The sequence below is a fragment of the Microcaecilia unicolor genome, chromosome 3 (genome assembly GCF_901765095.1).
Source record: "Microcaecilia unicolor chromosome 3, aMicUni1.1, whole genome shotgun sequence".
In the NCBI taxonomy this organism is placed as follows: domain Eukaryota; kingdom Metazoa; phylum Chordata; class Amphibia; order Gymnophiona; family Siphonopidae; genus Microcaecilia; species Microcaecilia unicolor.
The window spans coordinates 291,919,030-291,933,080 of record NC_044033.1 but is presented as its reverse complement, the minus strand read 5'-3'; the positions used below and the strand labels follow the sequence as shown (position 1 = coordinate 291,933,080).

The window sequence follows — 14,051 nt, the reverse complement described above, 5'->3', positions numbered from 1 at the left end:
CAACCCACCTTTCTCTCAATCCATCTGCTGCTGACGCTAAAGGAAAATTAGTTTTCATTTCTCTCTTGTCATCACAATCATTCTAAATAGCTCAACACCTGGACTGTCTTGTTGCTCTGCCTCACGTTCTGAGATTACTGGTAAGAAACCACTTTCTATGCACTTTAGTTACTAAACAATGAAAACGGAATAAAAGGATGTACCTTTCTTGTAGGTGGCATCAGAGAAAGTTATATGGAAGAAGACCAGTGGTTTAGAGAGTCTAATCTCCTAACTGCTCTCTTGCTTTCTGGTAATCCACATAAAAGTTATAAAATATACTGTGCATTTGAAGCCACTTCTCCAAGAAAAATTATTTTCTGACCCAAAGTGGTTACATAAGAGTAGCCATACTGGGTCAGACCAATGGTCCATCAAGCCCAGTATCCTGTTTTCCAAACAGTGGCCAAGCCAGGTCACAAGTACCTGGCAGAAAGCCAAATTGTGGCAATACTCCATACTACAAATCCCAGGGCAAGCAGTTGCTTCCCATGTCTGCCTCAATAGCAGACTATGGACTTTTCCTCCAGGAATCTGTCCAAACCTTTTTTAAAACCAGATACGCTAACCGCTGTTACCACATCCTCCGGCAGAGATCCAGAGCTTAACTATTCATTAAGTAAAAAAATATTTCCTTCTATTTGTTTTAAAAGTATTTCCATGTAACTCCCTCAACTGTCCCCTAGTCTTTGTACTTTTGGAACAAGTAAAAAAAAAAAAATCAATTTACTTCTACTCGTTCTACGCCACTCAGGATTTTGCAGAGCTCAATCATATCTCCCCTCATCAGTCTCTTTTCCAAGCTGAAGAGCCCTAACTTCTTTAGCCTTTCCTCATATGAGAGGAGTTCCATCCCCTTTATCATTTTAGTCGCTCTTCTTTGAACCTTTTCTAATTCCACTATATCTTTTTTGAGATATGGCGAATCCACCTTTAAATTTGTACTGTACAAGTGCATTCGATTTGTTTTAGAGTATCTCTGTCATACACACGTGTTACTGGCTGTTTTGTGAGGCAATCATTCGTGACTCTCTAGTCCATTCAACAAGGATTTTTCAGTTTACCAATGCTACAACTGTGATTTGGTACTGCTGACTCCTGATGGCCTTAGTGCCAAGTCTTCTGTGCCATGGATTGGTGTCACTGGATACAACAGACTTTCCTATGATACAGACTGTATGCTTGGAAGAAGTCTTATCACAACATGCAGTCTTTACTTAGCACTTATTCAATCGTCAGTTTTTTCTCCTTGTGTTTCATCCACATCAGAATCCATATATCAGCACTTTAGAGAAAAGTCTAGTTCAGGGATGAGCTACCTGTGGCCTGCTATTGAATTTTATGCAGCTTATGAAACTATGGGAAGCATACAAAGAAATTCTCATTAGCCCATGTTTTAGCAATTTTAAATACTGTATTTCACAAATATTTTCAGAACAGCCACTCTAGCAGTTTGTTTCCATCATTTTTAGTTAAATTATTACTTATTTATCAGAAGCTCTGTGAATTTCCGGTTCCTACATTATGTAATGTTGTGGCCTGCCAGAAATAGTACTGACATTCATGCAGCCCTCTGTGTATAACGGTTGTCTACCTCTGGTCTAGCTGCAACACCACACTCAATGATCCCTTTTCTCCTCTTACAAACTTGATTACTTTGAAGTTGTGTCACCAGACAAAGATGACATCAGATTGCATATCTAAAGTCACATTTTACTTTTTTCCTTGTAAAATTAAGTGATTCAAACCTTGCAACAGAGCAGATATGAGCTCAAACCAGAAAGCAGTCAGTCCCACCTAGGAACTGCTCCACAAGACAGGAAGCCCTGTAAACTTGTGGACTTTTTGTGGATAACCATCGTAGATAAGCGTTGCTTCTGCTGACCACAAAGCTTGCACATGACCTACAAACTTGAGCTGTAATTCAGTCATTATAGCAAAAGCCCTGGGATGTTTTCAGCACAAGGATGCATGTCCACATTTTAAAAAATAAATAAATAAAATATCTGTAGGAATGTTTCACCCTCTCTGTAAAAAAAGAGGAAACTTAATTGGGTAAGCGAGTACTACTTTTCTGAGAGATCTGGTGATTTAAAGCTTGGGATAGAAGACGATTTGTAGGATTATTGAAAAAAAAATCTGTTTTAGTTTGATTAAACAAATCAAACATTAGTTAGTAGCTTGTTTAAATAGTCTAACTTTCTTTTCCCTTAATTTCAATTTGATTATTAGAACTCTACCTTCATTCTGGAGATAAAGTCCATAAACTGCTATTAAGATAAGTCCAGAAAAAGCCACTGCTAAACCCTGGGGATTGGTGGCATGGAATCTTGCTACTTCTTGGGACTTTGCCAAGTTATTTGTGACCTGGCTTGGCCACTGTTGGAAACAGGATGCTGGGCTAGATGGACCTTGTTCTGACACAGTAGGGCAATTCTTATGTTCTTATACAATGGATGTTGCAGGAAATTAAAGCCTTAAAGAAAAAAAAATACACCATTTCAAAACTGTTATCAAACTGACTCCGGCTTTTTGCCTGTTACTTACCAGTCGACCGCCTGGGAGAATTCTGCAATCATATCTTCACTTTTCATCTATAAGCACACACAGAAGTAGAACGAATTTAAAGTTAAATTCTCTGGTTCTAACCATTGAGCTACAATTGAAAAGCAGAGGCACAGCCGGCCCTTCAATTTTGGGGGTGCTCAGGGGTGAACTCGGGGAGACAACACATTCCTCCCTCCTCCTCCTCTCACCTTCGCCCACCCTCTGCATGCACTAAACACATTTGCTGGCAGGGATGCTGAGGCCCTGCCAGCCAAATAAATACAGTGCCCACGCTGCTCCACTCTTCCTCACTATAGAAGTCAGCAATGTGCCTTCAGCCACCGACTTCTGCAGGGAGGAAGCAGTGCGAGGAAGAGGGGAACAGCGGCACTCTATTTGTCTGGCTGGCGAGGCCTTGGCATCCCTGCTAGCAAAAGTAAAGGGGGTGCTGCAGTTATGGAGGGGTCCAGGCCCCCCCATGGCTATGCCACTATTGAAAAGGTGTAAGCTAAATCCAAAACCCCTTTCTATTAGAAAACAGGTAAACCAGAAGGGACAGCAGTAACAGCTGGTACATGAACGAACAAACAGAGTCATGGGTCTTCCAGACAATTTGGGCTACTGAACTGATGTTAGCATAGCTAATGATAAACAACGGGGAATGTACGGATGCAGGTCACACAGCTGATGAGTGAGCTCAGAGGATAAGGAAGTCAGACATGAAGAGCAATTATCAAAAGGTTCACTTTCTTTTTTTTCTTTCTAGTACTAAGACACAAAGAAGATTGAAGCTGGAAATTTGATCTTACCTGTTAATTTTCTTACATTGAATTCCAACCAGACCAGTCCAGAACTGATGAATTAGGTTCATGAGCCAGCAGATGGAAAGAGACCAATAAGCTACAAGCTCTGAACTATATAAAGAGCCATGCAGCACCAGCTCATCAGTATTTCTGTAAGAAAGCAACACCAGAAAGAAAAACTAACACCAATTAGTTTCTTTCAGAGACTCAGCCGCTCAAGGAATTCTATAGAGTCCATCAATCCTCCTTTAAATTTTAACAGAAAAGGAAGAAAAGAAATACTTCCAGTTCAGACTACAGGTAAGATATCTGGATTGGTCTGGTTGGACTTAAAGAAAGAAAATTAACAGGATAAGACCAAATTTTGCTTTCATCCCACCAGTCCAGTCCAGAAATGATGGGATGTAGCAACACAATCTTCACGTCGGGTGGGATAAAGACACCCCTGCCAAGAATGGCGACACACCAAAAGCGCATTCTTTCTAGTCTGCACATCCAATCTGTAAAACTTAGTAAAGGAATGTGAAAAAGACCAAGTGACAGCCTTACAAATATTAGTCATTGAAATGGCTTGAGCTTCAACCCACAAAGTTCCCACATTCCCCTGATCGAATGAGCCAAAAGGAACCTGTTTACCTTTAAAGCTAAGGCTGCCAACTGGATCCAGATTCACTGGAAAGGGTTGATCCAATCCTGGGTTTACCCTAGTACATGCTGGGACTTGTAATCTTGCTTTTCTTAGGGAATGCAATGGGAAATCAGAACTAGAAGTCCATACAGGCAAAAGGGTAAATCCAGGTCTGGATCAACTGTCCTGCGAATCTGAATGCAGTTGGTAGCCTTACTTTAAGTAGATAAGGCAAAGAAATTGTCTCAAGCAGTATGGTATGGTCACCTTGTGACCCTGAGCAGGTCACTTAATTCTCTATAATCTTCAATCATATCTACACCAATGCTGTATGTAATTGGCTGAATCAAAAACATGTTTGGCCAAGTCCTTCCAGTGGTGTGAAATACAAATACTAAATCTCATGTGTATAACTCCTCCTAAAAGGAGAAATCCTTAATCCAACACAATAAATGGCGCAAAAGAAAATCTTGTATAAAAAAGCCAAAATTTAAACGGTAATGGTTAAGAGTAATAAAAATAATAATACATAAAGTAGAAATCCTTAATCCAATACAATAAATGGTGCATCTGACAAGCCAATGCAGCCAATGAATAGCTGCTGTAAAGCAACACAGGGTTTCCTACTGCACCAGAGGAATCTCCTAATGAAGCAGCCATGGGCATAATCATATATAAGAAATCATATGAAGGGTTAATTCTGTTAAAAGCTTGAAGTTAGAATTCTAACTTTTTACTTTGCAACTAAAGTGAAGGTATGCCAGATGGTTCATATTATTTCAATGTCTAGCTTGGCCGAGCTAAGGTTAGGAAAGGTCAGTGAGAAATGAAACTCTGTCCCTTGTGAATTGCCAATGCTAGCTGGCACAGCTGTAAACTATTATGAATGAATAAAGGAATGAGCCAGACATATGATTAATTGTAGTTTAAAATGCTTAGATAGAAAATACTATTTAGAGAGAGAGAGGCAATAGATTAGTATTTACAAGTTTTTGATATTTAGAATATGTCTTATAAGAAATACTGATTCTGTGTAAATTAATAAGGTTTGTGTCTGTGTAGAATATCTGTTAAATTCTGTATTACTCTTTGTCTGCTGTTTAAGAGGTCAAGCAAGGACTGCATTGAGGAGATCAACATGTGGTTTGACTTAGCCATAGTTCTGGCTGGTTCAATGTATAAGCTGATAGGTGAAGAGGTCAGAACTAGTCAGCTCTCTTCTCCTTGATTAATTATAGCTAAGTGTAGGACTGGCCTCCTGGAAGTAATAACCTGATATGTATGCTATTAAGTAAGATTGGCTTTTGACCCCTTTAATGAATGCCAGAGTTTAGTTAGCAGTTAGTACTAGGAATATGAGAAATCAATCATAATAACATGTAAGAGACTGGAGACCAAATGTCTGGCTTAAGGGGCCCCAGGTCAGAGGTCAGTTTAGGATGTCTGGAACCTATGTAACTGATATTTCAAAAGTAATGATTGGTTGAGGCAAGGTAGCCAATCAATTTCTTAACCAATTGGGAGTAAAGGGGGCTAGGCTAGGAGGAGGGCTTAGGACCCTATTTAAGTAGGAGCAGAAGCAGTTTACGTCAGAAGGAGCTCAGAAGAAAGAGAAGGACAGAAGGAACAGACAGAAGAAGGAGAAGACAGCATAAGAAGAGAAGCAGCTGAGACAAAGACACAGAGAGCTGAGAGAAAGAGAAGAGAGCTAGAACTGATGTCTTGCTTTGTTTGCTGGCAAATAAAGAAGATTTTTCTCTCATACTGGTGTGTGCTGTCTGACTCCTGAAGTATCACAAATTCATGCATCCATTCCTGCAACAATTCTTGGTGGCAGCGGTGGGATGCATCCTGCATTAATCCCAGCACCCAACTGACTGGAGAACATTCGCCGGGTATGTATTCTGTATTCTGTATTGTAATTCTAGCTAGAAAATTGTAAATCAGCCCCTCAAACAAATTGAGGAAGGAGAGCCTGATCAACTCTCAGCGAAGGCCCTAGTACCTTCTAATCTAGAGGAGATTAGAAGCGAAAACGCTTGAGCTTATCTGTATCTGAGAAATCTGAAATTGTTGGGTGGGATTTTCTGTACTGAATGAATGTGTGATGCCTGAATGTTAATGAGTGCGGACTTCTTATAGCTGCATTTCCAATTAACGCGAGTTCAATTGGTCAGCAACGGAAGGAAGCGATTGCTGTCTGTCTACCTAGTGTCTCGAGAGTGCAGACCCCTTACTGCACTTTCAAAAATTCCCTCCCTTTTTGTGTGTTGTAACTGTAAGCATTATGGGTGGGACATCATCTAGACAAATTGATACCCCCCTAGATTGTATGCTTAAGAACTTTAGAAAAGGATTTTTAATTAATGACTATGGACAGACTTTAAGCTCAAGTACTCTAAGAACCTTGTGTGAAGTTGAGTGGCCATCTATGGGAGTGGGGTGGCCCCCTAGTGGCAGCTTAGATATTGAAGTAATCCGGAAGGTCTACAGCATAGTTGTAGGAGAACCAGAATATTCTGAACAACTCCCTTATATAGATTCCTGGGACAGCCTTGTGACTGACCCTCCCTCCTGGTTGAAAACTTATATGGGATCCCCAGTAAAATTCATGTTAGGCCGTGTTCAAAGAAAGATTAGAAAATCTAAACTAGAAGAGGGAAAGAGCCCTAGGAAGCTTACCACCCAATCAGTGGCTTCCGCCCCTACCCTGTCTGAGAAACCCATACTCTCTGATGACCCCTCAGATCTTGAGCCACCACCTTATGGCCCATTGTTGGGGTTCCGTGCTACCCCCAGAGATCCACGCCGTCCAGCCCAAGCTTCTCCAGCACAGGCTTCTCCGGATAGTTCTTCCCCTCCTGTGCCAAACCTGCCACACCCTAGGTTGGACTTTTCACCCGGCCTCTACCCTTCTGTGCCACATCCTCTCCTGTTAACCTCTGAAGACCCGCTTTGGGTTCCACTCCCTGACTCCTCAACTCCTGACAGCCCAGCCTCTCCTTCTAATACCCCTACCCACTCATCAGGGGCCCGGCATCCCTTTCAATGGACTGACTCACCTGTGACCACCTCTCAGTCTATGAGTACCCCTCCCCATCCCTCAGGGGTTCAACCTACCTCCACTGAATGGGTTAGACCCGCTGCAATCACCTTTGAGCATGATAGGAGGGTAGCTCCTAGCTCTACCTCAGGTTCCATTCCCACCTCCTCGAGAGTTCTGCCCCTCCGCCAGGTAACTACCACTCGACCGGATCCTAATAATCAGGGTCAGGTTATACAGGCACAGGCCTATCAGTATGTACCCTTCACAACCACCGATCTCCTGAATTGGAAGACGCATTACCCCTCTTATACTGAAAAGCCTCAGGCAGTGGTGGACCTAGTGGCTAGCATTATGGCCACCCATAACCCAACCTGGACTGATTGTCAACAACTTCTCCTGACCCTCTTCACAACTGAGGAGAGGCGGAAGATTTTGCAAAATGCTGAGGCCATCACGCGAGAGCGTGTCCCCGGGGGGACACAGGACCCAGAGGGATGGGTTAGAGCTCGGTTTCCTCGCGCAGCTCCAGATTGGGATCCAAATGATGGGCAGCACTATGAACTGTTGTCTGGCTATTGCCGGGACTTGCTGGAAGGTATGAGGAAAGGCATAAAGAGGCCCATTAATCTGGCAAAGGTCTCTGAAATTCTCCAAGGGGCAACTGAATCCCCTGGGGCCTTTCTAGAGCGACTAATTGAAGCCTACAGAACATACACCCCATTTGACCCTGAAGCCCAAGAAAACCAGAGAATGGTGAATAGTGCATTGGTGGCCCAGAGTATGCCAGATATCCGGAAGAAGTTGCAGCGTCAGGAGGGATTCGCAGGGATGAATACCACCCAGCTAATTGACATCGCAACCAAGGTTTTCATTAATAGAGATCAGGAGGTGCGCCGAGAGGCTGACCGGAAGATGCAGAAGAAGGCCGACCTTTTAGCGGCAGCCATTACTAATTCCACCCTTAACCGAGGTCGACCTCTAGCTAATGGGAAGCCAAAGTGGGACCCCGGACCACCAGCCAGGCCCCGAGATTCCTTCAATCAATCCCGGCCAAGGGGGGAGAATCCCAGACCAAGATTGGAGAGGGACCAGTGTGCCTATTGTAAGGAAAGAGGGCACTGGAAAGATGAATGCCCCCAGAGGCGCCAGGGACTGAGAAGGGGACCAGGAGATCGAGGAAGCCGAGGCCGAGTTCGAGAGGGAAGATATGAGCCTCCTGAATCTGACATCATCGGGATAGCCGAGATGGCAGAATGGGACGAATAGGACAGACAGGGTTCCTACAAACTGGGCTCCCAGGAACCTATGGTCAAGCTAACTATAGGGAGCCGCTCAATTCCATTTATGATTGATACAGGAGCTGAACATTCTGTTGTGACGGAGCGATTAGCGCCTGTGTCTGGAAAAACTGTCCGAGTGGTGGGAGCCACGGGGGTGCAGAACCGGAGGCCTTTCCTGACAACCCGTAGATGCCAATTAGGCTCACACATAGTCACTCATGAATTCCTGTATATGCCAGACTGTCCAATCCCTTTGTTAGGTCGAGACCTGCTGTCCAAGCTTAGGGCCCAAATTTCCTTTGACTCTGATGGCCAGACTTCAGTCTCCTTTCGGCCCCCGACATCCAGCCCTAAGGGTATATTGAGTTTCTGCTGCCCTCTTGAAGAAGAATGGCGGCTGCATCAGTCGCAGGGCCAAGTTGACCTACCCCTGGCAGACAGCTTTCAGGTCAGTGGGGTATGGGCAGAAGATAATCCCCCAGGGTTGGCCCGAAATATTCCTCCTGTACATGTAGACTTACTTCCAAGTGCCCGGCCAATCCATCTTCGTCAATACCCAATTCCCAGAAAGGCTCTGGAAGGGATTCAAGCACATTTGAATCGTCTGTTATCCCATGGAATTATTCGTCCTTGCCAGTCTCCATGGAATACGCCACTATTGCCAGTTCAGAAGCAAGGGACTGAGGACTACCGGCCAGTCCAAGACTTACGAGTGGTTAACAAATCCACTATTTCATTACACCCTGTAGTGCCTAATCCATATGTCCTGCTAGGATTGATACCTTCTGGAGCTACCCATTTCACAACACTAGACCTAAAAGATGCCTTCTTTTGTATTCGGGTGGCCCCAGCCAGTCAGTTGCTTTTTGCCTTTCAATGGGAAAACCCAGTAACAGGAAGGAAGCTTCAGTATACATGGACCCGCCTGCCACAGGGGTTCAAGAATTCCCCCACCATTTTTGGGACAGCCCTAGGGCAAGACCTTAAGACTTTTAAATCTGAGCCTTCCAGGCGAGTTTTACTCCAGTATGTAGATGACCTCCTGATTGCAGCAGTGACCCAGGAAGAGTGTTTTGAGGCTACCAGAGAATTGCTGGAGCTACTCTTGGATGCAGGCTATAAGGTCTCACGCTCAAAGGCCCAACTTTGTCAGTCAGAAGTGAAGTATCTGGGCTTTTGTATTTCCCAGGGAAGTCGGAGACTGGATGCTAGTAGGAAGCAAGCAGTTGCTGCAATTCCCCAACCCAAGTCCAGAAGAGAAGTTAGGGAATTCCTGGGAGCAGCTGGATTCTGCAGAATTTGGATTCCAAATTTTGCATTGATGGCGAAACCCCTTTACCAAGCCACAAAGGGGGGTGAAAAGGAACCATTTGAATGGGGACCTACTGCTCAACAATCCTTCATTGCCATAAAGAAAGCCCTACTCCAAGCCCCTGCGTTAGGCCTTCCTGATGTGGAGAAACCTTTCTCATTGTATGTCCACGAGCGACAGGGGGTTGCTCTGGGTGTGCTGACCCAGATGATGGGATCCTGGCAGAGGCCTGTTGCATACCTGTCTAAACAGCTGGATGGAGTGGCTAAAGGATGGCCAGCCTGCATGAGGGCCATTGCAGCAACAGCCTTACTGGTCCAGGAAGCTGATAAGTTGACCTTGGGGCAAGAACTGGTTGTTAAAGTCCCCCATGCAGTTCTCACCCTCATGGAGTATAAGGGCAACCACTGGTTTACAAATAACCGTATGGTTAAGTACCAAGCCAGCTTGTGTGAGAATCCACGGATACACCTGGAAACAGTGGCTACATTCAATCCTGCTACTCTTTTGCCAGCATCTGAGGGACCACCGGATCATGACTGTATCCAAACCATGGATGAAGTGTACTCCAGTCGACCAGATCTTAAAGATGTTCCGTGGAGGGACCCAGATGTAATTTATTTTACAGATGGAAGCAGTTATGTGGAGAACTCCAAGCGACTGGCAGGCTATGCTGTGGTGACAGAAGACAAGGTGATAGAAGCAAGAGCCCTGCCCCAAGGAACTTCAGCCCAGAAAGCAGAACTTGTGGCCCTCATACGAGCTCTGGAGTTAGCAGCAGGACTGGTGACCAACATTTATACTGATTCTAAGTATGCCTTCACAACCCTACATGCTCATGGAGCTTTGTATAAGGAAAAGGGACTCATAAATGCTGCAGGCCAACCTGTTAAGTATGGACCTGAAATACTTCAGCTGCTAGAGGCTGTGTGGGCCCCTAAGAAGGTAGCTGTTATTCACTGCAGGGGACACCAAAGAATAGATACTCCAGTGGCCCGAGGGAACCGCCATGCTGATCGGGTGGCCAAAGAAGCTGCTCGAGGACCCCCAGCAAGTACTGTGACTCCCCTGTTCCAAATCCGATTGCAAGAATGGACACCTATGTATACCCAAATGGAAGAGAAATGGGCTCAAGAAGAAGGTGCAGTAAGGAGACCTGATGGCTGGTTACATCTCCCTGATACCAGAGTTCTGGTGCCACGCCACCTAGCTTGGCCTGTAGTGTCTCAAGCTCATGACCTATCACACTTAGGGAAAACAGCACTAGCCCGCCTACTCAATCGAGTAGTGGTGCTGGAAGGATTGGATAGTCTGGTTGCCACTGCCTCTGCCCGATGTACTCTCTGTGCCCAGAATAATGCTCGTCAGGGACCCCGTATTCCACCAGGAGTTCAGTCTAGAGGACTAACACCCTTTGAGTCCCTAGTTATAGACTTCACAGAAATGCCCAGGAGCGGTAGGCTCCGATATCTCTTAGTCATGGTCTGTACCTTTTCTGGGTGGGTGGAAGCATATCCTACAGTCACTGAGAAAGCCACAGAAGTAGCTCGAGCCCTCCTTAGGGATGTCATCCCCAGGTATGGACTGCCCCTTGCCATAGGTTCAGATAATGGTCCCGCCTTTGTTGAAGCTACACTTCAGGCCCTGTCCCGCGCATTGCGCATTACCTGGAAATTGCATTGTGCCTATCGTCCCCAGAGTTCAGGGCAGGTTGAGCGGGCAAACAGAACCTTGAAAAATAGCCTAGCAAAGATTTGTCAGGAAACCCAATTGAAATGGCCACAGGCATTGCCACTAGCCCTCTTTCGCCTCCGATGCACCCCAACTAAAGGAACAGCCCTCTCTCCCTTTGAAATTGTGTATGGGAAGCCCCCAGCCATTTTACAGGGAATTAAGGGAGACATAGGGATTTTAGGGTCTGCCCAGGTGCAGGAGCAGGTAGCCCTCCTGGGTAAGATAATTTCTGAGCTTCAGTCTTATGTGAGAGAAATAAACCCTGTCCCCTTCCAGGCTCAGGTACATTCCTTCCTGCCAGGGGATAGAGTTTGGGTGAAAGACTGGAAGCTCCAGCCTTTGGGGCCCCGATGGAAAGGACCTTTTACTGTTTTGCATTCTACCCCTGCAGCTGTGAAGGTCGCAGGGATTACTCCATGGGTCCATTGGTCTCGAATTAAGTCTGCTGACCAGACTGAGCCCAGCACGGATCAGACGGAGCCTAGACAGTGGAGAGCAGAAAGTGATCCAGCGGAGCCATTGAAGTTGCGCCTGACCCGAACCAAAGAATCTACTAGCTGAAAAGAAGGGTCAACTGCATACTGCAGGAGCTGCTGAACTTCGGCTTCATACTGAGACTCTTTCTGTCCAGATTCTGGCTTTCTTGGAATTTGAAAGCTTGATCCTTATCAGTTGAGGGTCTATCCCAACTGGTATAAGAACTCAAAGACTGAGAACACTATATGAGAGTAATCTGTGATTAGAACAGACTGTTGAAATATTATTGCTTAATTAGTTTGCTGTATTTGTTTTAGATTAGGAAGAAAGAAAATGTTAGTAGTTTGGATGCTTTTGTTGTTTTCTACTCCTTGCCTCCTTGTTCCTAATACCCCAACTCGCTCCAACCTTTGGTTACACTCTGTCCAGGAACTAATTAGCCAGGCAAAGATTACTTCCCCTTGTATTGTGTGTTCCCGATTTTCTCCTTATACCACAGATGTCCCAGCTGTACCTGTCCCTGTGCAACTCCCAGCTCTTATACCTCCCTATTTTTCGAGTTCAGGCCCTTGGAGCCAGGATTATACTTGGTGGTCCTTTTATAATGCTACTTCCCCCTCTGAATCTTCTCTAAGGCCAGTTTTTACGTCTCCCTATCCAGCCTCTGGAGTGTTTTGTTTAACAAGAAGCATCTCAACTGTTCTTCCCATTCCCTGTAACTATACTAATGTTCTCCCAGAAAAAGGAGAATCTGTGTGGGTAGTTTCTCCAGGTACTCCTATGTGCCCTGCTACCATACCTGTAGATTATGACCCAGGTGATTATCTGGCTCCTAAGCGTACCACTGAGAAGACTATAGTGTCCAAGCTTATTTTCTACTTTCATAAGTCCCCGGGGTATGAAGAGTTACTAACAAATGAGCAGCCTGTCACAATTGGGGATTGGCGCCTATGGTGTGCAAAGTCTCCATTTCGTCTTCGTTCCCCCTGGGATAGGGGCTCGCATTATGGGCACCCTAAGTACCCTGTCCAGCCTGAGCCAACATTTATTGGGAACTTTCCTCACCCTCTTCTTGGTCATTACTGGCTCTGTGATAATGTCCTCCACATGATTCTTCCCCCTACATATAATTTTTGTGTATTGGTAACCTTGAATTATTTTCCTAAAGTTATTCCTCTTAAGCCACTATCCCCGCACCGCTCTAAGCGAGAGGCTTTGTCCTTACCCTCCTCCGTTGCCACAGAGGATGAGGCGATTGAATTAGCCCTCCAGTATATCAATTCTACTTATCCTCTGACTAAAAAGAGACTTGTAGCCCTTTCTGCCACGGCCTGGATTCCAATTGGAGGCCCGGTAGCGGGTATTACTGAACTAGGTATGGCTACCCGGAGACTTCAATCCCTACTCCATGTTTTAGTTCATGAGCTGAATGTGGTAGTCAATGCATTGCAGGATCAAATTAATGAATTAAGTATAGTTTCTAGGTATAACCGTATGGGTCTTGACTATCTCTTTGCAGCCCAGGGTGGTCTCTGCACAGTGCTAAATTCTTCAGAGTGCTGTACTATTGTCATAAATAGGACGCATGTAGTTAGGCATGCCATGGATAAAGTCCTACAGTTGGCTAGCCTTAATGTGGAGGATTACCGAGGAGGATTAGACCTTACCTCCTGGTGGTGGTCATTGACCTCCTGGATACGTCCCTTGTTCATTTCCCTAATAGTCTTAGTTTTAGCAGGGTTGTTGTTTTGTTTCCTGGCCTCATGTGCTTCGGCAGTATGCCGTCGAACCTTAACAAGTAGGGTAATGGTGATTCACAAGTCTATTCCTAGTTAGGATCACTATAATCTCCAGAGTTTGAGTTGTGAGACTTATCTCTGCATAAGCTGATTTTAGTCTCAAAGGGGGGAATGAAGCAGCCATGGGCATAATCATATATAAGAAATCATATGAAGGGTTAATTCTGTTAAAAGCTTGAAGTTAGAATTCTAACTTTTTACTTTGCAACTAAAGTGAAGGTATGCCAGATGGTTCATATTATTTCAATGTCTAGCTTGGCCGAGCTAAGGTTAGGAAAGGTCAGTGAGAAATGAAACTCTGTCCCTTGTGAATTGCCAATGCTAGCTGGCACAGCTGTAAACTATTATGAATGAATAAAGGAATGAGCCAGACATATGATTAATTG

The 14,051-nt window shown here is 44.9% G+C and overlaps 1 protein-coding gene across 1 annotated transcript in view; it reads right to left on the bottom strand.

Moving 5' to 3' along the window:
• Positions 1-14,051, bottom strand: part of AAAS (aladin WD repeat nucleoporin) — a 249,575-nt gene that overhangs the window by 181,559 nt on the left and 53,965 nt on the right. Inside the window, 1 exon segment of the mRNA XM_030198169.1 lies at positions 2,587-2,633. Within this exon segment, the coding sequence (XP_030054029.1) occupies positions 2,587-2,633 (47 nt within the window).